The 25,711-nt window shown below is 56.1% G+C and overlaps 3 protein-coding genes across 5 annotated transcripts in view; 2 read left to right on the plus strand and 1 right to left on the minus strand.

Annotated features, from left to right (window-relative positions):
- DEDD (death effector domain containing) overlaps positions 1–7,671 on the plus strand; it is a 39,545-nt gene extending 31,874 nt beyond the window's left edge. Inside the window, exons 4-5 of the mRNA XM_077841532.1 lie at positions 609–755; positions 4,427–7,671. Coding sequence (XP_077697658.1) covers positions 609–755; positions 4,427–4,803 — 524 coding nt within the window. The 3' untranslated portion in view covers positions 4,804–7,671. The remainder of the gene's footprint in view (positions 1–608; positions 756–4,426) is intronic.
- On the minus strand, positions 7,566–18,200 carry NIT1 (nitrilase 1). 3 transcript variants are annotated; one of them, XM_077841529.1, is made up of 7 exons: positions 18,053–18,200; positions 16,382–16,486; positions 15,849–16,124; positions 14,783–14,886; positions 13,125–13,258; positions 11,583–11,708; positions 7,566–10,488 (listed from the first exon to the last, which is right to left on the minus strand). In XM_077841529.1, coding segments are annotated over exons 1-7 (1,026 nt in total). In that variant the 5' UTR covers positions 18,055–18,200; the 3' UTR covers positions 7,566–10,209. The 3 variants fall into 3 exon arrangements, with proteins under 3 accessions (XP_077697655.1, XP_077697656.1, XP_077697657.1); XM_077841530.1 differs by lacking the exon at positions 18,053–18,200 and adding an exon at positions 17,423–17,929; XM_077841531.1 differs by lacking the exon at positions 18,053–18,200 and adding an exon at positions 17,039–17,350.
- Positions 18,201–18,253: 53 nt separating this feature from the next.
- On the plus strand, positions 18,254–21,904 carry PFDN2 (prefoldin subunit 2). The gene is made up of 4 exons (XM_077841533.1): positions 18,254–18,402; positions 18,964–19,052; positions 19,775–19,898; positions 21,585–21,904. Exons 1-4 carry the CDS (start codon positions 18,310–18,312, stop codon positions 21,762–21,764), a joined length of 486 nt encoding a protein of 161 aa, XP_077697659.1. The 5' UTR covers positions 18,254–18,309; the 3' UTR covers positions 21,765–21,904.
- The last annotated feature ends 3,807 nt before the right edge of the window (positions 21,905–25,711 follow it).

Below are 25,711 nucleotides of genomic sequence, written 5' to 3' on the forward strand. Positions count from 1 at the left end.
CATTGTAATATTTGACCAAAAAAGATGAGTGCAACTTTGGGCAGCATGAGCACAGGTATCACTAAGCAAGAAAGTGACCATCCGTCTCTCTGGCTCAGTTCTCTCTGTCTTTGGGTATTGGTTCCGTGTTTCCAGAAAGACGGAGAGAGACTGGGGAGAGTTAAGAGAAGAGCAGCAAAATCATCTGGGAGGTGGAGGGTTTGGCTGGATGGGGGCGACAAGGAGGAGATGGAGTGAAAGCACAGGGCAAGGCTGGGGCTTTTGTCTGCTGATCTTTAGAGGCTGTACACAGCAAGGAGGGTGAGGAATTCTCTAGACTGCTGCAGGGGTCAGGGCTAACTGAACAGCTTCCCTACTGTAAGGAACTTCCAGACTGATGGGATGTTGACCACCTTCCCAAAGGAGAGGCTGCAGTCCCCATCACTGGAGACCTACAAAACTTCCCACAGCAAGTGCTCTGCCATGGCTGGGGAAGGAATACATGGGAGCTGAGAGGCTTCATCTGTGTTTACTTGGTGTGATATTGTTCCCCCTTGGAGAAGTGATGTGATCCTGGGCTCTATCTACCCTTCCCTTTCTAACCCCTGGCTCCTCTTTCTCTGTATTAGTGCCTCCTCATCACCCTGTGGTCTGCCGCTCCTCCACTGGACCTCCAATCTGTACCAAGAGGCCTGGCCGTGGGAGAGCCCTCCTCAGTAGCCAGCATAAGAGGAGGAAGTCAATGACGCCGGATCCTAAAGAGAAACAGACTTGTGGTAAGAACTTGTGAGGAGCCTAAGTTCATGGAGGATAGGTCCATCAATGGCTAATACCCCAGATGGTCAGGGACACAACCCCATATCCAGGTGTCCCTAAACCTCCAACTGTCAGAAGCATCTAACACTGGCCACTGTCCAAGACAGGACACTGGGCTAGATGGAACCCACTGTGGCCATCTTTCTGTTCTTATGCCTGTCTGTGGCTGTGGTGGGTTTGTGGGTTACGCACTGGGGTGCTGGGAGAAGCTTATTCTTCCTCCTTCCAGGGACAGGTTTTATTTTATATGGTCATCTTGCCTGGCTGGTAGAAAGATCTGCATCCCCACTTTACACAACTCTCCCAGCAAGGCTTAATGGTGGGGCAGGTTTGGAAGCAGAGTTCTATTATTTTTACTTTGCAGATAATATAAATTAATACTAAGTTCCGGGGGGATGGGGGGGGGGGTTTGGTGGCCAAATTGAACACCGTGCTGAGGTCTCTAAACATTTTTGGAGCATTTTGATGCCTGTATTTTCATCCACCAGCATCAGAACAGCCTGACAAAATTCTGCTTTGCCTCAGATCTGGTGTTCTGGCTCAGCCTGTTACAAGGTGAGCCACAAATTGGGATCTAGCCCAGCCTGGAACTGGTCAAAAGCTTTGTATTCTGATTTTGTTGATGGGGCAGAGGGGAGTAGCTTGGGGGCGGGAGAGAGGGTTGGGGTCTTTTCTTGGACTAGGGAGTTAAATTTTATTCCCCTCCTTGTGTGAAGGGTGGGGCTGGCTGATCTTGTACCTGAGCTTGATAGTTTGGCACCTGTCTTCCAAAGGCTGCATTAGAAGAAATTAAGGAAAATATCAATAGTCTGATTTAAACAACCCAAGCCCATTTTGTGTGTGCAGCTGGATCCTCAGCCTAGTTTGGCGGGAGGGCAAGGGGGGAATGAAACCTCTGACTATTGCCCCCTGCGCACGCCAGTTTAGGAGGAGAAAGAGAAAATCCAAAGAGTGAGTTTAGTAAAACTAAATATTTCAATGCAATTCCTAGACCAGAAAGAATCTGTTGTGCAGATGCTCACAATTCAAACCCTAGAGGTCACAGGCACCTTAAGGGTATTGGACATAATAGGAGGAGCAGTTATGTTGATCAGCAGCTTGAGGTTTTTAAACCTTCTGTCCTTGGAGATTTTTAAAAACAGGTTACACAAACACCTGACAGGGCTGGTCTCCTTTACTTGACCCTGCCAATTGTGCGGGGAGGGCCCAAATGACCTTTGGAGTTCCCCTCCAGCCCCCCGTTTCTAGGAGTCTCTAGCTGTCACAAGGGCTAGATTATTTTTTAAATAATACATTGGGACTAACATGACACTTGCCAACTGTCACTCTTAATTCTGCTTGTTGTTATCCCTTTTACCCAGTGTACCCACAATGGGGTCCTGGTCTGGCTTGGAGCCTGTAGAAACTACTGGAATACAATAGAGATGGTGAACCTCCAGTTTCAGGTGGTGAATCTCTGCCTGTGCAAGAAATCAACGTTTGTATAATCCCAGCCCCCGCAAAAGGGTTTTTTAGTCCCGGTGTGAATGAGGAATCTTTCCAAGGGGTTGAGAAGCAGTTGAGGTCTTCATTGAGATGCTAAACATTGTGTGATGGGAGTTGGGTACTTACAGCATGGTCAAGTTTGGAAGACTTGGCATCAGTAGACCCCGTTCTTTACTCTGCTTCGTCGTGGGGATGACACAGTCTCCTTGGAGATCAGTCAGTTGGGAGGGGCTCCTGGCTATGAGCTCTGTCGCTTCAGCTCTTCTCGAGGGGCTTGGAAAGGCTGCCTTTGGTTGTGACGGCAGGACTTAATTCCAAACTTTCCCATTGAAAGTGAGGGGCAAAAACCAGTCAGCTCCTTTGATCTCCTCCAGATGACCCTGAATGGCCTTCTCCTCTATTGCCTGCGCGGAGAGCAATCTTCTGCGATGAGTGACATTGACTGATTGGTCTGACTTCCAGTTCACTGGTGCTGTGGCCTCTGGGCACGTGATTTTTAAACGGCCCTCATGAGACAGCATTAATATCACCCCCACCTCCCAGCACTGAGTCCAGCCTGGGGCTCTGAAGGCACTGGTGGGCAGATTGCCAAAAGGAGCTGGTTCCCCAGCTGGGGACCCTCTGCTATCTCCACTCTTCAAGCATGATCACCATCTAGGGACTGTCAGCAGAGTGACCTCTGCTGTTTGCAGCCATTAGTACTGCCTGGAGGAGAAGTGATCCCTAGGCCAGGTGGGTCCCACACCACCTGGGACTAGGTAGGTTAAATGTACACCTTCCATCACACTCTGAATCAAGGGAGAAGGTGGCAGAGTTCCTGGAGCACAGGAGACTGTGTGGCCAGCGGGTGCCTCTAGATGGGAGCTTGTTGGGATAGTCCCACCTGGAGGTATTGACAGGTGAGGAGAGTGTGTGGCCTCTTAGCCACCCACAGATAAACCTGTTTGAGCCACCACTACTACCTGCAAAGCCAAGAGCAGCCCGGAGTCCTGGCCTCCGGCAAGGGGTGACCATGTCTGCAGCACATGGAGCAGGCAGAGACCCCATCCCTCTTCTCGCTGCCCCCCCCACCAGCCCCATGGCTCCATTAGCCAGACTGAGGCAGCTCATTCGTGCCTGTCTCACCCGAGCCTGGAGACTCTGAGCATGACTCTGAGAGCTGTTACAGCTGGCCCTGCCCCCTTGCTTTCCCCCATCCTCCTCCTCCATATGTCGAACAGGACTTGGGAGTGGGGGGCAGCAGCCACTGTCAGAGCTTGGCCCATGTTTTAATTCACAAGAAAAAACTGGCCATGGTGCTGCCGTGGTGGGAAAGCTCCTGGCGCTCGACGACAGCAGGGCCCGCTCGGTGCACTTGTGCTCAGTTAGACAGCGCCCCGAGCTCAGAGCTGGCAGTCACGCTGACCTGGTTTGTCCGTGGGAATCCGCATGGGCATGCGGACGTCAGGGCACAGGTTTGGATCGCACAGCTGCTGTAAATCGGCAGAAGGGGTTGGGGCTTTGGAGGAGACAGGCTGTCGTCTCTGCAGTGCGCTGGGTGGTGATACTGAGCTGGGAATCTGAGCACTCTGGGCCGGGTTTTCGGAAGAGCTCCGCTCCCGGTTAGGCGCCTATAGCGAAGGGCTTGTCCAGCAGCTCCTGCTCAGGGGGATGCTGCAGGGGTGCTGCTGGCAACAAGCGTAGGGCTGGGCACAAGGCACTGCCCTGTCAGCTGGAAACAGACCAGCTGTCATTGATATTTGTGACTGTTCTTTGTCTCTTGGTTTTCGTGCTGGTTGCGCTGACATCTAGGCACACAGCATACGGGAGAGGCAAGACTGGGTCCAACAGCCAGACCCTGTGGTCCCACCTCCCCACCCAACACCAGAGCCACCTCTCCACAGCTGATGCTTGGTGACAGATGTATGGGGAAGTGCAGAGGGAGTGGGGAAGGAGCGGTGAGCTACTGGCCACTCTTGGGTTCTAGTCTGAGCTCCGCTGCTGGCTCTGGCCTTGGTTACATCCCTCCCCTCTGTGCCATCTGGACAGGGCAGCTACCCCTTCCCAGGGCACGGAGCCTCCTGTCCCCAGGGCAGAGCGCTGGGATCCTCAGGCAGAGGGGGGTTGCAGTGAACTCACTAACTCCTGCCCTGCCTTCCGCCCCCAGACATCCGCCTGCGAGTGCGAGCCGAGTACTGCCAGCACGAGACGGCGCTCCAGGGCAACGTCTTCTCCAACAAGCAGGATCCCCTGGAGCGGCAATTCGAGCGCTTCAACCAGGCCAACACCATCTTAAAATCCCGGGACCTGGGTTCGATCATCTGTGACATAAAATTCTCAGAGCTCACCTACCTCGACGCCTTCTGGCGCGACTACATAAACGGCTCTTTGCTGGAGGCCCTCAAGGGCGTCTTCATCACGGACTCGCTCAAGCAAGCCGTGGGCCACGAGGCCATCAAGCTGCTGGTCAACGTGGACGAGGAGGATTACGAGGTTGGGCGCCAGAAACTCCTGCGGAACTTGATGCTGCACACGGCCCCTTGACCCTCCCCCAGGCTTGGCCTTGGCGGCTCTTTGGGAGCCAATCGTTTCATTTTTTTTTTAAAAGGAAAAATCATTTAAATACCCACCGCCCCCCCGGTCCCCACCCAGCACCACCGCCCCCCAGCAAACTCCTGCCAAGTGCTGTGTAACTGTAGGACCCGCCTGAGCGGGAGGAGGGCTATGCTGCCACTTAGCCAGCTCTCTGGTGGCCCCAGCCCAGCCGAGAGTCCACGATACCTGGGGCAACCCAGAGAGCAACTCCCCGCTCTGCTCCAGGAGCCTGGCCAGAGGATGCCGAACCGCCCAGCGGTAGGAGGAAGGGAGAGCTGCCGGCAGGAGCGCTGGGTGCTCACGTGTCCTCCCCTCCCCCCCGGTTCTCTTGTGCTGGTTTTTCTTTTATACGGTCTTCTTTTTAAAAAAGGCAGAACTGTCATGTGGCACCGGGGCCCTGTGCGTGTGGGGGATGCGGGGCAGAGATGGGCTGGGGAGGTGGGACTCTTGATTATTCACTTTAATAAAAATGAACGAGTGCAGCGGGAGCTGTGTGCGTGTGGAATGAACAGCATGCGGGGGGGGCCTGGGCCATTGGCCTTCCATTGCTGGGAGCCCGTTTCCACCAGTCCACTTCGCACTCAGCTGGCGATCCAGCAGGGGTGCCCTTTAGCCAGTTTGGGTATCTTTCCAGGGTGGGATGGTGGGGAGGGAGGCTGAGCTAAGGCGATTGCTGTCCCAACCCCTGGCGGGGTCCTGTGGCATCATCTGCTCTAGGCTGGGCAGGCTTGTTTCAGGAGTAACATCTGCACGAATGGAGCCCATGCTGTTAATCTGCCTCCAGAGGCAAGAGCTAATTGTTGGGTCAGTGTTCCCTTCTCCCAGCCTGTGCCTTTGTTACCCCCTTCCCTGCAATCCTCCCCCCATCCCTGCCAGGCCAGCATCTGCCTCTGACCCCAGAGAGGAAACCTGAGCAAGGGGCTCCCTGCCCTGCCCATCTGATGCATAGAGCTGGTCGGACCCAGCCACAGCTGCTCCCCCCAGAGCTGAGAGATGCTTGCAGGCCCAGCAGGAGAGTTCTGCGCATGGAGATGTGCACCCTCGCTCCCTTGGCCTGCAGGGCGGGAACGCATGGGGGCAAGGCCAGGCTTTTGGGATGTTCAGGGACAGTGTCACAGCAGCAGGACCTGGGGGTGGTGAGCGCCCAACCCTGGCCTATGTCACAGATGATGCCCCAATGTCTCCCTCTTGCTGCTACAAGGCTGGGCCCAGCAGCGGGGCAGATTCCTCTGGTGGTGGGGTTGGCTGTGTCCCCTGGGCTGTGCAGCAGGGAGGGATGCAGTGGGGCAGATGGTAGAGTAAGACTTTGGCACAGGGCCCATTCCCAACTGGGACGAAAATGGCTCCTGTTTGATCCTACCCCATAACGGAAGGTTTGAGAGTTAAATTTGTTCCCCCTGCCCAGATGTACAGACTCCAGCTGGGAACCTAGAGGTGGGGAAAAATCCAAGGAGGGGCCAATCAGGGTGGTGCTGCCTGGTTTGCTCCCGGTCAGCTCCTTGGCGCTGGGTCTTGTCTGTCTGTTGCTGGCACTGGACGTCCATCCCAGGAGGAAGGAGCTGCTCCCAACAGGCAGGACTAGGAGGTGCTGTCCTGCATTAGGCCCTGTCTAGTTACAGCGATGGCTCTGGGGCCAGCAAGCTGGCTGTTTGCAAAGCACCTGTCACCTCGGGGCTGCTGTAATACAAACAGTCTCAGGGCTGGCCCTCTGCCTGCCCCTCCCTTACAATCCCCATGGCTGAGAGAGAGTCCTCGCCCAGCATGGGGAGTGGGGCTGGCTAAAGCAGTAACACGCTAGAGGCTGCGGTCCGAGCACCTCCTGCCACTGCACGCAGGATGCCACAGGTGGCCTGGGCCAGTGGCTGGCTTAGCTGCATATTTTTAATTTTGGGCTGACTTTTGTTACTTTTTGGTAACAGGCCTCTGGGCTTGTTCCCTCCTCTCTCCCCTCCTGCTGAGCCCAGAACTTGGTGCGAGGGCAGACCTAGCCAGTTACGTGCCCACTTGGTAACATCATGTCAGGGATACAGTGGGCCTGGGGCTGAGCGGGCTTGTCAGTGAAATGGTCATTCTCAGTACCAATCTTCCAGGAGCCACGAGTGCATTTTAATTGGAAAATTCTCTTCCTCCCCAGTTCTTTTCCTGGTAACTCAAGTAAACACCCCAGGATTTAGGAGCCGCAAATCTAAAGCAGCTCCACAGAACTCCACACTGAGTTGAGGGAGAACAAATGGGTCTGAGGGTTATTTTTGCTGCATTTGATTTTCTTCTTCTCATCCTCCCAAATCTCTGCTGAGCTGCAGGACGTTTTCCCTATCGGTTCAGATGCTCAAAGGTATGCAGGTGCCCAACTCCCATGAGGAGATACGCACCTCCGTACTTTTGAGGAGCTGTGCCTTGAAAGACTGTTGAAAGCCAGATCAGTGCACGTGGGGTGGAGGAATGTTTGTTACAGATTGTTGCCTCCCTACCTGGGCATGGGCAGAGGGATAAGAAAGAGGGTGTTGTGCTTACCGAGTCCCCATCCAACGAAGCTGGCATGTGATAGCCCTGCAGGCTGCAACCCTCATGCCTTGATGGGGTTGTTTGGTGTGTGTGTGTGTGTGTGTTGATGCATTTTCTATCCACAGGCTGTCTCAGTTGAGAGCGTGTAGACCCCTCCCTCCCTGCACACACCTCCCTGTTTAAGGACAATTCTGGCACAAACTGTGTAATTTCTGTGACTCTTCTGTATTTTTTAAACTTCCAATATAACAGTCATAATCCCCATGTAGCTTTCAGTTTTCTTGAAATAAACATCTACTGCATCTCGTCTGCTTCCTTACTGCACAGATGCTGGGTCAGTTCCGTTCCCTTCCAGCTGTTTAGGGTGGTTTGTTTTGAAGTGTTGCATCTGGCCTGGGGTTTTCCATTTCCTACCAGGGTGACCTTGAGCTCTGCAGAAGCACATGTGCCTGGGAAGTGCAACATTCATCTTGTTCTTAAGATCCCAGCTGGCCTACCTCAGCTAAGCCCCAGAGCGCCGTTAACCACCAGAGCTGTGGCTGGGCCGCTGGTCCCCCCTTGGGTTTTGTAAAGGTGGGTCCTCGTTGTGTCACATCTGCACTTCAAGTAAAGGTGCTGTGCTGGGAAAAGAAGCCACGAGTAGCAGGGGCCCTGGCGGTTGCATGGCTAAAGACTGCCCCTCTTCACTGCTGAGTTCAGCTCCAGAACCATTTTGCGATGTCTGCCTGAGTCTGCAGCCAGCCTGAACCGACAGCTCCAACTAGCAGGAACTGCCCCACCGTATTTAGATCAGCCTGCAGATGATGTAAGTGCGGCCTTGATTAATTGCACTGGCTCAGCCAATGCACCCAGCTAGGTTAGGGCTGGAGCCCCTCTCCCCCCATACAGTGTACTCACTGCCCCCCAGTCAGCTCACAATTCTCTATTATGGACTGAACCCTCACGCTCTTCCTGGGAGGAAATCCAGCCTTGGCCCTGGTTTATAGATGCAAACCAAAGGGCCACCGCAAAAGTACTGTCCCAACAGTCAGTCTCACTCTGAGTGCACCAACCACTAGAGTGACAGTCCCTTTACTGGGGTAGGGAATGTGTTTCCTGCTAAACTGTGGGTCTCTGGGCCTTGCTCTCCATTGGGCCAGTGGAATCAGAGGAGAAAGTGATACACAAGAGGGCCAGTAGCTTAGATACAAGGCAGAGCCACCATCAAGCGCTAGGATGGGAGACCTTGCTGGGGCAGGGCTGGGGAGGCACTGGCTGCCTACAGAGGGGAGATAATGGCAGGGAGGGGGTCCTGAGCTGTGGGAGAGAGGTACAGTGGGAAGATGATCCAGTTCTCCTGCTTCACCCTAGGGTTGTGGCCAGCATCCAGCCCTCTGGGCTGCCCATTACCTCAATTATTAAGTGTCACTTCTCCTTTCCCCAGCCGCTTGGGTCTTGTGCTAACATGGAGCTTTTCACCTAAAGATTGTGGAGCATGTGTCATCAGACAGATGGGGAAACTGAGGCAGAGGGAAGGGACCTGTCCAAGGGCTCAGAACAGCATTGTAGGGGCTATAACTAGGGTGCAGTTCCATGCTCCAAGACCCATGAGCTCTAAAGGTGAAGTAGCCCAGGCCCATCATTCCCTTGCTGAGGCCAAAGGGCGGAATCAGGCACACCCTATACGCTCAGAAGTAACAGACTTCTCACCCTCTTAGAATTTCCTAACTAGTTATAAATCACAGGGGAACTGCCCAGGGTGGAGAGCCCCTCTCCCTCTGCTGGGAAATTGAGCCCCACCCCACCTCAGGCAGACCATGGGACAGTTTTAGGGCACTAAAAGAGGAGACTAAGGGGGGATATGATAGAGGTCTATAAAATCATGAGTGGTGTAGAGAAAATGAATAAGGAAAAAAGTTATTTACTTGTTCCCATAATATAAGAACTAGGGGCCACCCAATGAAATTAATAGGTAGCAGGTTTAAAAGGAAGTTGTTCTTCACTCAGCACAGTCAACCTGGGGAACTCCTTGCCTGAGGAGATTGTGAAGGCTAGGACTAACAGGGTTTAAAAGAGAATTGGATAAATTCACAGAGGTTAAGGCCATTAATGGCTATTAGCCAGGATGGGTAAGGAATAGTGTCCCTAGCCTCTGTTTGTCAGAGGGTGGAGATGGATGGCAGGAGAGAGGTCACTAGATCAGTACCAGTACCTTGGGAGCACCTGGCATTGGCCACTGTTGGAAGACAGGATCCTGGGCTGGATGGCCCTTTGGTCTGACCCAGCATGGCCGTTCCTATGGCAGGGACGTAGTGACAAGGGCAGCAGGCAGGACGCCTCAGGAACTGGTACAGCTTGAGCGCTTGCTGAGAGGGGAACGGGTCCGACACACCAGCTAGCCCCAGCCTCCCCAGGAACCTCTCCACTGCTCCGTCTCTGAGCCAGGGTTTTACCAGCAGCCGCCTCACTTCCGCTTCCTCCCCTCTACCTGCTCAGCTCTGGAGCCCACTGCAAATGCTCCTTCCACGGGGCAGCTGCCGCATCAGCTGCTGCCTGGAGAAGCCAGGGGCCCGGCTGGAGCTGCTCCCTTCACCCTTGGGAAATGCTCCATCTTCGCTTGGGCCTGACAAGGCAGCACCAGCCCGAGCAGGAATTGTTGGGGGATGCTGCAGTTCCATGCTGTCTCCCAGAGGGCGCCTCTGCCCAGCACACGCCAGGAGAGCCCTCAGCCCTGCTCAGTGGGTCTCGGCAGGGGGAGGTGGGGGGGAGGAGGTGATACCAGGAGGGGTCTCTGCTCCCTGCTCTGCCTCCTGATTACGGAGGGTTGCAGGGCTTGGCTGGCAGTGGCTGATTTTCCGGGGGGTCAGCCCCTCAGGGAGGCGTGGGTTTCTTCAGCACAGTGACCCTGCCGTAGAGGTCGGCCCGCCGGTGGGTGCAGACCGGCATCTCCTGGCGGATACGGCGCAGGTAGCCCAGGTCAATCTCCGCGTAGCACAGGCCTGGCCCCTCCTGGCACTGGGCGATCACACAGCCCCAGGGGTCCACCACCATGGTGTGGCCGTAGGAGGTGCGGCGCTCGTGGTTCTTCCCGGTCTGAGCTGCTGCCACCACGTAGCACTGGGTCTCGATGGCGCGGGCCCGCAGCAGCGCCTGCAGCGGGTCGGACAAAGGGGCAGGGCAGCTCACCACGGACGCTCTCCTCCAAGCGCCACACCAGCCAACCCTCCCGGCTAGCTCCTGGGCTAGTTTTGTGCTGCTGAAAAAGGCAGGAGGCTCCCCACATATCATCCAACCAGTGGGTCTCAGCTCAGTCTCGGCTGGAAGTGCTGCCTACAATTAAGGTTGCCTGACACTTCCCATTCTGAGACCCTGTTTTCAGTGGCTTCCAACTTTGTCAAACTTGAACTGTTCGGGCTGATTCCCCACGCCAGGCTTCAGCCTCGGGGTGAACGCTTTTGGAAAGTTGCGGCTAAAACGGCTCTGCCGTTTCTGAGAACGGGATTAGGGGATACATGGCTTTGCCCGAGTTAAACACATTCTCACCACGCTTTCATTGAGCGGTTCTAGTGCCCAGAGGCTTTGGAGCAGGGACTGGGTAAATGGCCTTGGGGCCACTGAGGTGCCTTTTGCCATCACCCGGAAAACTGGCCCAAATTTGGCCAAGTTATGAGCCTCTGAAAAATCTCAGTTTGCACATGCGCAGTAGAGACTTCTTAGAGTTGGCAGCTAAGTTCTCCCCCCGAGCATGCTCCAGCCTCCCCCACCCCAGCTCCTACATGCTCCAGCCTAGGGATGCCAGAGCTGAGCGGGACTTTCACTGCTTGTTTCTCCGGGTACTGGGGGCTCATCTGGCATCAGAACTTAGAGCAGGGGCACCCAAGAGGAGGAGGGATTGGAATTTGGAGTGGTGAGGATGGGGGCTGAGCAGGGCAGAAGATGGAGAGATGAATAAGAACAAAAAGTCAGAAAGGGGCAGGATCCAGGACAGGGAGGGAGAGGAATGGGGGGCAGGGGCGGCCATGGCTGGGGAGGGGAAGGATTGGGCATTGGTAGGGATTGAACTCAGGGCTGCCAGTACCAAACAAACACAGAGACCTCTAAAGGAATCCCCCCCTTCTTATAATGGTCAGGAGCTGTTCTAACAGCTCTGTGTGTTCCACCCGCCAGAGTGAGCCATGGTCTCATATACACAGGCTCTGCATTGTCCATGTCACTATGCAACAGGCAATCACAGCTGGACTCACCTCCCAGTGGGCGGAGCCTGTGGTCACCGTGAAGGCTGATGGGTAGGTGAGAATCTCCGCCCCCTCCTGGGTTAGTGCCAGAGAGATTTCTGGGAAACGCAGGTCATAGCAGATGGCGAGGCCGATCTGGGGGGAGGAAGAGGGGTTCTTTGAGCCGGCGAATGACGCAGAGATCGCCATGGGTGCTGCCAGTGATGGGCCTCAACCAAGCAAGGGCCGCATCTGCCCTGGGCCCCAGAACTCACCCCCAGGGCAGTTCCAGTCTTGTCTGCACAACAGCTGCCACCAAAGTGTGTGTGTGTGTGTGGGGGGGGGGCAGGGATCCAAGGACCTGATTGTGCCTGCTGCTCCCCAGACCCCATCCTCCTCCACCCCTAGGATCACTGGTTTGGCCCTCTTGGGAGAGGGATTCGAGGCAGCTCCATGATGTGCATCAGCTCAGTGTGTAACAGCATTCGCACATTCAGCTTGGGCCACCTCATTGCAAGGAAGGCCTGGCACAAGAAGGGCAGGGAGCCATGGGAAGAAAAAGCCAAGTGACTAGGGCTATTTCACTGGAGAGAAGGCCAACTGGGCTCCCATTTACCCTGTGCCCAAACACCCAGGGGCGCTAGATGCATTGTACAGGCCACCCATGGAAAGCTGCAAGAATCTACCTTCTAGATGACCCACAGAACTCACTACTGCAGGATTTCACTGCAGCAGACATTGGCAGGGATCAGTCAGGGGGCTGGAGCCAGGATGGCACCTGCACTGATATTAGCAGGAATCAGAATGACGTGGACCACCGGTCCACATGCTCCAGGGGTTACCGGGGGCCAGGCATAAAGCCACACTGCACACCAGGGTGCATCATGGTCACTGTTGGGGGAGGGGTTGGGTCTGTCATGCGTTAGTGAAATAAGGGAACTGGTCCTGACACACCACTGTATCTGGAAGCGGTTACCGGTACCAAATATGGTGATGACAGCCAAATATTCAGCCCTGTGAGATGCCTCCCCTCCCGCTTCGGCAGGGAAACACAGAAGCCAGCACAGAGTCCTGGGGCTCCTGGTTGGGCCCAGGGCTCCCCCAGCCTCAGTTAGCAATAGTACTTCTCCCCCCACCCCGTGCTTTGAACTCTCATTTGCCATGGAACAATCCGACCTGGGGCAGGCAGTGGTCAGGGGCCCCGAGCAATGACCCAGCCAGACCTCAACTCCCAACGGAAACATTTCTGAATTCTCAAAAATACTCGCCAGACGGGAAACCCGTCTCCAGCCCAGCCCTAGCCAGAGTTGCCTACGTGCCCAGGAGATGCCGACTCTGCGGGGTCTGTCTCGGCAGCCATGGGAACTGCTGCCATAAGGCTCAGGCTCCGTGGGTGCAGGAGCACTGCAAGGGCCCAGCTCTGCTCTCAGCTACTCCAGGGTAAGTCCAGAGTCACCCCCACTGTTGGTGCCGTCGCTCCGGATCGACAGCGCAAGGCTTGGCCTGAGAATCTCGGATCTTGGAGCACCCTGCCCTGTTCAGACCCTCCTCCCCGCCACACCGGGCTCCTACCTTCCCAGCAGGGGTGCTGACAGGCAACACAATCTCAGGCCCGGGGTTGGTGAAGTTGCTCTCCTTCATAGACACTCGCCCTTCCAGGTCTACATCGCAGAGGTGCGTCTTCCTGTATGTGGCCACGACGTGCCCTGGGGACGAGTAGGGAGAGGAGACTGCAGGCAGCATGGGCATCCCGCTGCCTCTGGGGAATCACTAGGAGAAGGGGGTTAGGGGAAAGGGCCAACACTCCATGGACACTCAAAGGGCCAACACTCCAAGCACTTTGCAACCCCACCTCTCCACAGCCCCTAGGAGGTGGGTAGGCAGCATTGTCCCCATTGGAGGCAGGGGGAAGGGACGACCACAGCAAAGAACAGAGTTGGGGACAGAACCCAGAAGTCCTGACTCCCAGCCCCACCACTGCTCTAACCCATTGGACCCCACTCCTCCTGCAGAGCTAGGGATAGAACCCAGGAGTCCTGACTCCAACACTGCCTCCTCCTTGCCAGCTTGGATGAATTGGGGGTCTGGTTCATGCCCTGGCCCGAACTGCCAGAATGGGTGTGATACTGTCTAAAGGGGAAGGTGGAAGTCTACACTAATATGGTCACCACTTTTACAAAAGCGAGATAAACCTTGTTGAAAATATGTATTGTGAGATATCATTGGAAAAGTTGTAAGCTGCTGAGTATTATTATCCTGTTATAATGTATGTATTAACACTGTATGGGGAGTTACGAAATTCTGATATATTTTTGTAACTCAAACATGTTATATGTCTGAGAAATGCCTACAGGCTGGCTCTTCAGGTATAACAAAAGAACTGTAAATAGGGGCCTCTGCATGTTGCCCCGAAGACCCTCAGACTGTATGTGCACAGGAGGTGCCAGCAAAATTTGTAGTTCACATCCAGGACTGATGGCAAAGCACGTACACCATGGAACTGCCTGACCCATGACACAGCCAGGATTTTTCCCGTTAAGATATAAAGAGGGAGACCAAAGGCCCCTCACCACCTCTTTCCTACCTCATCTCAGGACTGGTGAATTCTAAATAAATGGTCTGAGGTCCCCAAAACTATTTGGCCCAACCCAGGGAGACTTATAGACAACTAGCAGATTTAACATCCTGCTATCATTTTGGACAACATAGTTTGATCCAACTTTTATTTGCTTTGGCCTTTTAGTAACTCTCATTCCTTTTTCTTAGTTCATAAATCTTTAGTTAGTTTACTAAAGGATTGGCTACAGCGTAGTCTTTGGTTTAAGGTCCTGAGCATCCACTGATCTGTTTTAATAACCTTTGCTCATAGAAGTCTAGTCTGCCTGGGTGATGATATAGACTGGAATGTCTATGGGGACTGTCTGCGGCTCCGGATTAAGCTAGTATGGCAATCCAGGAACACACAATTGTTGCAGCTCTGATTAAATCTAATTCTAGACTATACCCCGAGTGTGGGAGTGCCCGCCTAGTTTTTGACAGTCTGACCTGAGATTGGCCCTCTCAGCTGTGACCCATACCAGGCACGGTGACAACGGGCAGAGAGCGGTGACCCCTTCACATCCATCAGTTACCCCACAATGGCAGGGGCTTGGAGCCAGGTCAGTGGGCACAAGGGGCAGTGCCTGGAGATTTCCCTGCAGGGAGTGGCTGGCGGTACCCGATGCTCTCACCTGTGGGGTCCAGGAGCAGGTGACAGTTATAAATCCTCCGGGTGCTGGCCCAGTCCTCACCTCTCTCATGGAAGCCACCCAGAGACAGCCACACTTGGCACTCCCTGTCAGGCAGAGATGCACCCACGTTACACAGGGAGCGCGGAGACCCTCGCTGCCCCTGCGTGCCTGAGGAATGGCTCTGGAGCCTGACAGCCTCAATCCCCAGAGCGGCTGCAGCCCAAGGCAAGCTTCCCTCCCGCACTTCCCTGCTTGTGTGCGGGTTCCCGCCCTGCCAAGGCCCCGTCAGAGGATAGCGCTGGTTCCATGGCTCACTCAGCACTTGGCCCTTCTGCCGGCTAGTGCCAGCCACATCTGTCCAATAGGAACAGGGACCCGATGGGGACAATGCCCCAACCGGCAGCCCAGAGGGGACGGGCTCCACTGCTTGTCCCAACGAGAGCGGCTGTTGTACACGCTGCCATTTAGAGAGACGCTGTCAAGGCTGGGAGGCCTGTAGTGAACCCTAACCAGCTCTGCTTTGCTGCCTCTCCTCATCCCTTGCCCACCCAGCCTGGGAAGGGACCACAAGCCCCATCGGCTCCACTGGGGCTCTTCTAAACAGGGTTCTGGTCACGTCCGACCTCTCCCCCTTGTGGGCCTGACCCTTCAGAAATGTGACACCACCTAGGGTAGCTCATTCCTGCCCCCTCTCATCACCCGGCTCCCACGCCGAGTCCCTTGCTTCTAGCGGGATAATGACAGAGCGAAGGGAGTTCAGGAACAATCGGGGGTGACAATGGGGAAAGATTCAAAGCAACACGGGCAGGGGAGCAAGCTCCAGACAGACGAGGGACAGACAGGGCGGGACATGGGGGCGGAATAGTGGGAAGAGGGCAAAACGAAACACGGGATCACAGTTTGGCTGGAAAGCAGAGCACTGCCGGGGGCCAGCTCCTCAGGGATGGGGCAGGAGCCCCATCACACAGGCCATTTGAACAAAGGCGGGCTGCGCGAGTGGGCCCAATCCTGCCCTGGCCCGGAAAGGGATTTCCCAGCCGCCGCCTTCTGTCGAGCAGAGCTGTACCTGGCCAGGCCAGCGTAGCGCTGAATCTGGGCCCCCTCCAGGCTCTCGGCCAGGCTCAGGGTCTCTTGCGTGTCGCTGCCGATGAAGTCGAAGGCCTCGGGAAGGAAGACGACGCAGGCACCTCGCTGTGCTGCCTCCCGGATGAGCCGCGAGCAACTGGCGAAGTTCTGCTCCTTGTCAGGCGTGGAGGTGAGCTGGCACACAGCGATGAGGGGCTTCAGCGCAGTGGCAGCCATTATGCCAGGCTGCCAAGGGGCACAGGACAGCAGGGAAGAGCTGGGGGCCAGGAACAAGAGGAGAGTGGAACAGACTGATATGGGGAGGGGCAGACGGCTGCAGTTTCTGGGCTCTCAGCCCAGCTCCAGCCCAGTTCAGGTCCCAGTGGGGAGGCCATGTTGCTGGACGGGAGCGTAAAGCGTCCTCCCAAAGAAGGCCTTGGACAGGAAGCCTATGCAAAGGCCTCAGAGAATCCGGCATCAGCTTCCTCCAACCCTCCCCAGGAGCCCAACTCCCCACACCCCTGCCCATTGTACCTGCGGCTGGCTGTGCGGGATGGGATCCTTTGCAGCTGTCTCCCAGGAACCCGGCGAAAGGCACAGTGCAGCGGGCATAGGGCAGTCTGGATCACTGCTCTCAGCCTGGGGGGATGTGCAGAGAAAGGGGGGTTAATGATTCAGTTCAACCCCTGCAGCGAGAGGCCCAGACCAACCCCCCTCCTCAGAGGCCTGATGCTGGCAGCCCGGGGTGATGGGTGGAGGTGAGAGCAGGGGGGCTTTAAAACAAGATCAGTGTCTCCCTTTTCAACAGAATGTAATCATAATGGGAAATGGGAATAGACCAGTGCTCACAAACAACCCGATCACCACACACCAGCTGGCCAGCCCAGGACTTGTGAACAATCCTACCATAACAAACCAGCCCGGTTTTCAAGAACAACCCTGCCACAACACAAACCTGCCCGGCCGGCCCAGCGCTCGTCAACAACCCTGCCACAACACAAACCGGCCCGGCCGGCCCAGCGCTCGTCAACAACCCTGCCACAACACAAACCGGCCCAGCGCTCGTCAACAACCCTGCCACAACACACCAGCCCGGCCAGCCCAGCACTCGTCAACAGCCCTAGCACAACACACCAGCCTGGTACTCGGTAGCACAGCTTAGCACACTCCTTGAAAAGCTTTCCAAAATACCTGTGCCAACAAACACCAATATTTCTTCATCCAGATTCATGTCCCTTTTGCAGTCACTTTCCCTGAACATCTGACCCAAGAGGCTTCCTGGACTGACCATCCTAGAAACGTGGCCCCAAGAAGGGGGCTCAGGCAGCCAGAGACAAGAAACCAGTCTCTTGCTCTCAGTGGCTTATCTCAGCAACAGCAGGAAAGTCAAGTCTGGCCTCCCGGGGGTTGCTTGGAGGAGCTATGGGAGGGCTCAGCGATATTTGCTCAGTGCTCTTTGAGCTTGTCTCCTCCAACACAAACACAGAGCAACGTGCGTGTGAAAATACCCCCCCACAACCGGCCCCCACCCACAAGAACAAACCCCACCAAAGCAAAACCATCCCCTGAACACACTTATTCTCCTAGGGAGAGGGAGCGAGAACCACACATGCCAGATGCCCGGCAGTTGCTTAATGCGTGACCGGAGGGCTCCTACGCCAGAGACGAGCTTGGGGGCGTGAGACTCCACGGGGAGCAGAAAGTCCTCGATCAAAGGGCAGGGCTGCCGCCCTCACCAGACCTCGATCAAAGGGCAGGGCTGCCGCCCTCACCAGACCTCGATCAAAGGGCAGGGCTGCCGTCTCAGGCACGAAGGCTTCCGTCAGCCAAGACGTGCCTTTGCTGTTGAAGTCCACACAAGTCAGAGCTTTGAGCACTTTGACTCCCTTCCCCTTTCAACTCGGACTTGCTGGGCTCTGGGGATTTACACTAGCTCGGCAGTTCGCCCAGGGGCCGCCAAGCCGAGGCCGGGGCCGAGTTTTTAAGGGGGAAACCCAGGCCCAGGAACCGAACTCTCAGGCTCTGGGCGGACAGAAACTCAAGGGCGCGATCAGATGCGCCCCGGCCCGCCAAGGGGGGGGGGGGGGGGGGGGCTATCGCCTGGTAGCCCGCTTCCCAGGGCGGCGCCCCCACTGGCCAGTCACAGCCCCGCGGGGCGAGCCAGAGCCGGTAACGCCCCGCCCCGCCCCGAGCAGGGCCCGTTACATGGAGCAGGCCGCGGGGGACGGGGCGACTCAGCTCCTCCGGCCCGGGGCGGGCGAGGCAGCTCCTGGCTCTCAGCGACCGGCCCCGCCGGACGCCTGCGGGGGGTGGAGAGCGGAGCAAGGGCCTGCGAAGCCGGAAGGCGACGGCGGCGGCCCAGGAGCGTCGCTAGGGGACGTGCCCCAAACAAATATGGCGCCCGAAGGGCCCTTTTTCCCGGCCGGTGGAGGTCGTGACCCCGGAAGTGGGAGGAACGGACCATGCGCAGAACTGGCGGGAAGATGGCGGACAGTGGGAAGAGCAAGACCGCGCCGACAGCTCCATCCGCCGGCAAAGGCCTGACGGCGGAGCAGGTACCGAGCGGGCCCATCGCACCCGATGGGGGGACGTGTGTGTGTGTGTGTGTCGGGCGGGCCCATCGCACCCGATGCGGGGGACGTGTGTGTGTGGGTGTGTGTCGGGCGAGCCCATCGCACCCGATGGGGGGGGGACGTGTGTGTGTGGGTGTGTGTCGGGCGGGCCCATCGCACCTGATTGGGGGGGGACGTGTGTGTGTGTGGGTGTGTGTCGGGCGGGCCCATCGCACCTGATTGGGGGGGGACGTGTGTGTGTGTGGGTGTGTGTCGGGCGGGCCCATCGCACCTGATTGGGGGGGGACGTGTGTGTGTGTGGGTGTGGGTGTGTGTCGGGCGGGCCCATCGCACCTGATTGGGGGGGGACGTGTGTGTGTGTGTGTGTCGGGCGGGCCCATCGCACCTGATTGGGGGGAGACGTGTGTGTGTGTGCCGGGCGAGCCCATCGCACCGGATGGGGGGGACGTGTGTGTGTGTGCCGGGCGGGCCCATCGCACCCGAAGGGGGGGTATATTGAGTGAGGTCCTGTCCCCCACGCCTGACCTTCCTCTCTCCCTGCAGGTGGTGGCCGGGTTCAACCGGCTGCGGCAGGAGCAGCGGGGCCTGGCCTCGAAGGCGGCGGAGCTGGAGCTGGAGCTGAACGAGCACAGGTGGGGGCAGGATCGGGCCCCCCCTCCCCCACGCTGAGCTGCCCTCTGCCCAGCCAGCCTGGAGCCCTGTGCTCCGAGCCCCTCAGGGCCCTGGAGGCTCCCCGCTACTGCAGCACGTGGCCCTTCTCCCAAGCCCCCCACAGTTCAGCACAGGGGCCGAGCCAGACACGGCGTGGCCCTGATCTTGGTGGCTCTGCATCTGGGCCCCACCCCTGCTCCTGCAGAGAACCCCAATCTCTGAGGCCCAGGCCCAGGGTCGCATAGGGACTCTGGTGGAGTTGGGCATTGAACTCTGGTCTCCCAAGTCCCAGCTGGCACCCTGAGTGGGCCGCTGTCCTTTTCAGTTCCCCGTGGGGACCTGCCTGCTGCTGCCTCTTGCCCGCCAGCTCTCCCTGCAGGGGATCCTTAATTGGATTCCAGTGTGTGCTCCCTGGACTGTTCAGTGGGGCCAGACGGGGGAGCGAGGGGGGCAGAGCTGGAGTTTGGGTTGTTGGGAGCTGTAGGCTGGTGAGCTAGGGAGCCTGGAGAACTGCACAGCAGCCAAAGAGTTGAGTCGTCCTTCTTCCCCCGCATCCCATCGTGACTCTGAACACAGGGCCCTGGGTATAGGGTAGGCTGGGCCTGAGACTATCCCACGTAGCCAGGCCTGTGGATCTGCAGCCCTGGCTGTACGCTCTCTGTGGTGTCTGGAGGGACCTCAGCAGCATCTGCCTTTCCCACAGCCTGGTCATCGACACGTTGCGAGAGGTGGACCCCACCCGCAAGTGTTACCGCATGGTGGGCGGGGTGCTGGTGGAGCGCACTGTCAAGGAGGTCCTCCCTGCCTTGGAGAGCAACAAAGAGCAGGTAATGCAGGTGCCGGACACCGGCAGGATCTGGGGAGGGTACTGCGCCCACTGTGGAATGCTGCTGTGCTCTGAGCCCCACTGGTATAGGGTGGTCACGGGTGCTGGCTGCACCCTGTTTCTCTTGGTGATGGAGTGTCTTCTCCATCTTGCTGGAGGGGCCATGACGTGATTAGTGCAGGGTGGATGGGGCGTCGTGTCTGGGAGTGGGGAGGTGCTGGACCCCTCTCCATGGGGCTCTGTGTGGGAGCTGGAAAGGATCAGTGTCTCCTGGATTTCACGGGGAGCTGAGCACCTGTGGAACTCCCAGCCCTGGGTCCCAGAGAGACCCTGCCAAGCCATCCCTTGTCCCAAAGGAGCAGTTAACCCCTTCACATCCAGGGGGTAGCACAGAGTGTGAGTGGGGACACTGAGTCGCGTCTGTTTTTCATTAAAATATTACAGTTCCCACGTTTTCCCAGGACGGGCTGTCGCAGCGAGTCAGTAATCGAGACAGGAATAGAACCCAGGCATCCGGGCTCCTGTGCTTGGGCTCTTCTCAGTCCCTAATTTGAATCTTTAGTCTCCGGCAGGGCTGTGCTGATTGCTTCCCTTTCCCCTTCAGGGAGTTGGGAGGGGGCACTGCTGGCATCACAGTGAGCACAGCTGCTGTCCCCTCGTTAACTGACCAAACCGCTGCGATATGCTCCCAAGCTGTGTCCCACTCCTGGCCAGTGTGGCCCTGATCTCCTCCCTTGGGTGGTGGTGCATGGGTTTCTGGCCATACACATTGGCCTGGGGCTAAGTGACCCTGCCATCATACATGGAGAGGAGAGGATGGCACTGTTCAGCCTGGGATTGCAATAGACCAGAGATGGGCAAACTATGGCCCGTGGGCCAGAGCCGTTTTAAGCCAGCCCGAGAGCTTTCACTGTGGAGCAGAGTCTGGGGCTTGCCCCACTCCGGGGCACTGGGTCGGGGGCCACACCACACAGCTCGGCCCTGCTCTGGCGCTCCAGCCGGAGGGCTGGGTGGAGGGCTGCCCCACGTGGATCCCGGAAGCCACGGCATGGTCCCGCTCTAGCTCCTGTGCGCTCCAATGGCCCCCTCTGGTGCTCCAATGGGAGCTGCAGGGGCGGTGCCTGCGGATGGGGCAGCTTGCAGAGCCGCCTGGCTGTGCATCCGCATAGGACCTGGAGAGGGGACATGCCACTGCTTCCGAGAGCCACTTGCGGTAAGTGCTGCTCGGAGCTTGCACCCCTGAGTTCTCCCCAAACCCCTGCCCTAGCCGTGATCCCCCTCCCTCTCTCCAAACCCCTCAGTCCTAGCCTGGAGCACCCTCCTGCACCCCAAACCTCTCATCCCCAGCCCCACCCCAGAGCCTGCACCCCCAGCCGGAACCTGCACCCCAGCCCTGATGCACCTCCTACTCTCCGAACCCCTCAGTCCCAGCCCAAGAGCACCCTCCTATACCCCAAACTCCTTATCCCAAGACCCACCCCAGAGCCTGCACCCCCAGCCAGAGCCCTCACCCCCTCCCGCATTCATGGCCCGCCATACAATTTCTATTCCCAGATGTGGCCCTCAGGCCAAAAAGTTTGCCCATCCCTGCAACAGACCCACCCTAGGGGGGTGGAGGGAGGCGCATGCTGGTGCCCGCCCTGCACCCCAGCCCTGACTCCCTCCCTCCCTGCTTCCAACCCTGCAGATCAACAAAATCATCGAGACCCTGACCCAACAGCTGCAGGCGAAGGGCCAGGAGCTGAATGAGTTCCGGGAGAAGCACAACATCCGCGTGATGGGGGAGGACGACCAGAAACCGCCGCCCAAGGAGAGCTCCGACGGGGCAGGAGCCAAGACCAGCTCTGCCGGGGTCCTGGTCTCCTAGTGGGGAGACCACTGTGTCTAGGCCCCTTCCCAAAGGACTTTCTGCCTCCCTCCCCCTCCCTGACCCCTGAGGCTTAACTTTATTATTTGGTGTCGCTCTTGTAATATTTTTTTTTTTGTTAAATAAACATTTTTCTGTCACGAGCTTAGGTGAATGTGGGGCTGGGGGAGGGGCTGGACTGGCCCCCTAGAGGTTAGTGTCTTCTGCCCACCAAGCAGGGGCACCGGCTACCAGGAAGGGATGGCCACTCTATAGGTTGGTCCTTGAGTTCTCACGATATTGCCAGTGCGGGAGCCAGACACCACCTGGGGTTTTTATGCAGATGCCTGCTCCCAGTAGCTGCTCTGAGGCTTGGCTCTCGTACGCCAGCAAGCAGGTGTCCCTCGCGACCATGCCGTAGCTGGATTTGTGCTGCTGTGTAGAAAGAACAAGGATCTGCGGCCCACCACCAGAACCTCCAGCTGGCCGACCCTCCCGCTTGGAGGCTCCTGTCTCGGGGAGAGGCTCCTTTTCCGGAGCCCCGGCTGGTGGCGAGTGACAAATGAGTCTAATCAGCCCCCTTGGAAACAAGTGGAGCCAGATGTGCTGCCTGGCCGCAGCATTGGGCATGGAGGGATGGGAGTCAGTGGCTGCATTACACCTGTTTTGTCCCATGGGAATCCCCTCCCTGCTGCCAGGAGAAAAGGTCACTAGGCGCCTTCCAGTTAGGGCTGGTGGAGAATTTTCCCTCCATGGTTTTATGGAAAAATCAGGGGGTTCGTGAAAAATTGTGTTCGGTCGCAATGTCTGCTGTCTGCAGAAACTCTGGCCTCAGACGCTGCCACGCGCTGGGGCTCCCAGGCTGTTACACCCCGCATCTGCCAGCTGCTTCTTGCCGTACAGAACTGAGAGAGAGCAAGTCCATGCCCTGCTCCCACTGGCCTGGCCACCTGCGGGCCCACAAACCAAACACACACAAACCAAACCAAGGATGAGAGCATTGGCCCTGCCAGCAGCACCCCCCCATGACTTTAAAACCCCACCAAACCCAATGGTCTTGGCAGCATTTTCCCAAGTTCTGAGTGGAGGCCAGGCCCTTGGCTCCCTGCTGGATGCATCTGACGCTCATGGACGAAGCTGATTTCCCCATCTGTGGCCATTCTCTCATGGGGTCTGGCTGCGGGGTTGACGTCAGTGGAGGTTGTTTGGCTGTAGCAGAGCTCTGTGTCACAGGGACGGGTCTAGAGGCGTCTCGGGACCTGCTTTGACTGCCCCACCCTGGGGCCTTCAGCTCTCCTGTCATGGAATCCTGTGATTGGTTTAATTGGGGATTGGACCTGCTTCGAGCAGATGACCTCCTGAGGTCCCTTCCAACCCTGATCTTCTATGATTGTCCCACTTTTTGCATGGGCCCTGGGCTACAGCCCCCAGCATCTCAGTCTCACTTTCCCACCAGGTCCCGCTGGGTTTGGTTCTTTTCTTCGGCAGCTGGGCACTGTGGTGAATACAGCGATCAAGCAGCTTCTTAAACCCCAGGCTTGTTTATTTTAACAAAGTGACTAGGAGGGAATGGATTTCAAATCACAGACGGTCTATACCCAGGCCTGTCTTACGTAAGGCCTTGCCCTCCCCAAGCCAGGCCTGACTTGACACATGCCAGTGGGGTCTGTGTAAAGCAGCACGGTTCCCCCAAAGCCCTCCCTGAACAGCTCCTCTACAACGCACATGTGCAATGGTCTAATTCTGGGTGTCGGCTTGTGCGCTTGTTGTGTTTAACGGCCTGTGCTAGAGGGGAGCTCAGTCTAGCTGGATCTGGCCTTGAATTCGAGGACTCTGATCTCTTTTCAAACTGCTACTGTCTGGTTCCCAGCCCTCTTCCCAGCCTGGCCCTGTCTCTTGACTTTCTCACATGTTTGCTTAGCTGGAGCTGTTATTCCTTGCAGCTGCACTCTCATTAAACTAAACCACTCTAGTCTTCCAATAACATCTCAGTCACCAAGCCAGCACGTAGGGGTTATAAATTAGCACAGAGCAGTTCCACTTCCATTACACTGTGAAAGGATATTGCTTTCATGGCTCTGCTGCCCCCGCTGCTGAAGGGAGATCACAGTTCAGCATAATCCCTGGCCTAACGCGAACCTGTCAAGTTCCCTAAAATTCCACTGGGATACTGGGAAGATCTCCCCAGCCAGAAACTTGAGCATGTTGATCTTTTACAGCCAAAAAGCGCAGAGCTAAGCAAGAAAGTTTGCAGCTGCAGCATGGCCCCCATCCCAATGATGATTTAATTGGATCAACCTGGACTCAACCAGGGAAGGAGATTGAAGGGTTTGACAGCCTGAACCCCTAGGATGCATCTAGAAATAGGACACAGGGTGGGACGAACAAGTCAACAGCTGGGAACTGTACAAAATTTCAAGCATTCATCACTTAGCTTTTGCTTAATGCAAACTGACTGTATTTGGTGTTCGCTCGCTTTTTGACATAAGACATAAGAATGACCCTACTGGGTCAGACCAAGGGTCCATCTAGCCCAGTATCCTGTCTTCCAACAGTGGCCAATGTCAGGTGCCCCAGAGGGAATGAACAGCACAGGTAATCATCCAGTGATCCATCCCCTGTAACCCATTCCCAGCTTCCGGCAAACAGAGGCTAGGGACACCATCCCTGCCCATCCTGGCTAATAGCCACTGATGGACCTATCCTCCATGAACTTATCTAGTTCTTTTTTGAACCCTGTTATGGTCTTGGCCTTCACAACATTCTCTGGCAAGGAGTTCCACAGGTTGACTGTGCATTGTGTGAAGAAATACTTCCTTTTATTTGTTTTAAATCTGCTGCCTATTTCATTTGGTGCCCCCTGGTTCCTGTGTTATGAGAAATAGTAAACAATACTTCCTTATCTACTTTCTCTACACAAGTCATGATTTTATAGACCTCAATCATATCTTCCCTTAGCCGTCTCTTTTCCAAGCTGAAAAATCCCAGTCTTATTAATCTCTCCTCAAATGGAAGCCGTTCCATACCCCTCATCATTTTTGTTGCCCTCTTCTGAACCTTTTCCAATTCCAACATATCTTTTTTGAAATGCAGCAACCACATCTGCACACAGTATTCAAGATGTGGGCGTACCATGGATTTATAGAGAGGCAACATGATATTTTCTGTCCTATTATCTATCCCTTTCTTAATGATTCCCAGCATTCTGATCACTTTTTTGGCTGCCGCTGCACACTGAGTAGATGTTTTCAGAGAACTATCCACAATGACTCCAAGATCTCTTTCTTGAGCAGTAACAGCTAATTTAGATCCCATCATTGTATATGTCGAGTTGGGATTATGCTTTCCAATGTGCATTACTTCGCATTTATCAACATTAAATTTCATCTGCCATTTTGTTGCCCAGTCACACAGTTTTGAGAGATCCTTTTGTAGCTCTTCACAGTCTGCCTGGGTCTTAACTATCTTTAGTAATTTTGTATCATCTGCGAATTTTGCCATCTCACTGTTTACCCCTTTTTCCAGATCATTTATGAATATGTTGAATAGGACCAGTCCCAGAACTGACCCCTGGGGGACACCACTATTTACCTCTCTCCACTCTGAAAATTGACCATTTATACCTACGCTTTGTTTCCTATCTTTTAAACACCCTGACAGCAGGATTGTCTGGCTATGTAGACTCCCTCCTCAGGCCCTATGCTACCAGCACTCCCAGCTATCTTCGAGACACCACTGACTTCCTGAGGAAACTACAATCGGTCGGTGATCTTCCTGAAAACACCATCCTGGCCACTATGGATGTAGAAGCCCTCTACACCAACATTCCACACAAAGATGGACTACAAGCCGTCAAGAACACTATCCCCAATAATGTCACGGCTAACCTGGTGGCTGAACTTTGTGACTTTGTCCTCACCCATAACTATTTCACATTTGGGGACAATGTATACCTTCAGATCAGCGGC

This window comes from Eretmochelys imbricata, chromosome 24 (assembly GCF_965152235.1).
Source record: "Eretmochelys imbricata isolate rEreImb1 chromosome 24, rEreImb1.hap1, whole genome shotgun sequence".
NCBI lineage: Eukaryota > Metazoa > Chordata > Testudines > Cheloniidae > Eretmochelys > Eretmochelys imbricata.

Excerpts from the sequence above, each read along its gene's own strand:
- NIT1 (XM_077841529.1), bottom strand. Across the intron at positions 16,125-16,381 it reads TCCCGCACAGCCAGCCGCAG|CTCTTCCCTGCTGTCCTGTG; the intron begins GTACAATGGGCA and ends CCTGGCCCCCAG. Across the intron at positions 14,887-15,848 it reads CGCTACGCTGGCCTGGCCAG|GGAGTGCCAAGTGTGGCTGT; the intron begins GTACAGCTCTGC and ends TCTGCCTGACAG.
- PFDN2 (XM_077841533.1), top strand. The coding sequence starts at position 18,310 with ATGCGCAGAACTGGCGGGAAGATGGCGGACAGTGGGAAGAGCAAGACC. Across the intron at positions 18,403-18,963 it reads AAGGCCTGACGGCGGAGCAG|GTGGTGGCCGGGTTCAACCG; the intron begins GTACCGAGCGGG and ends CTCTCCCTGCAG. Across the intron at positions 19,053-19,774 it reads CTGGAGCTGAACGAGCACAG|CCTGGTCATCGACACGTTGC; the intron begins GTGGGGGCAGGA and ends CCTTTCCCACAG.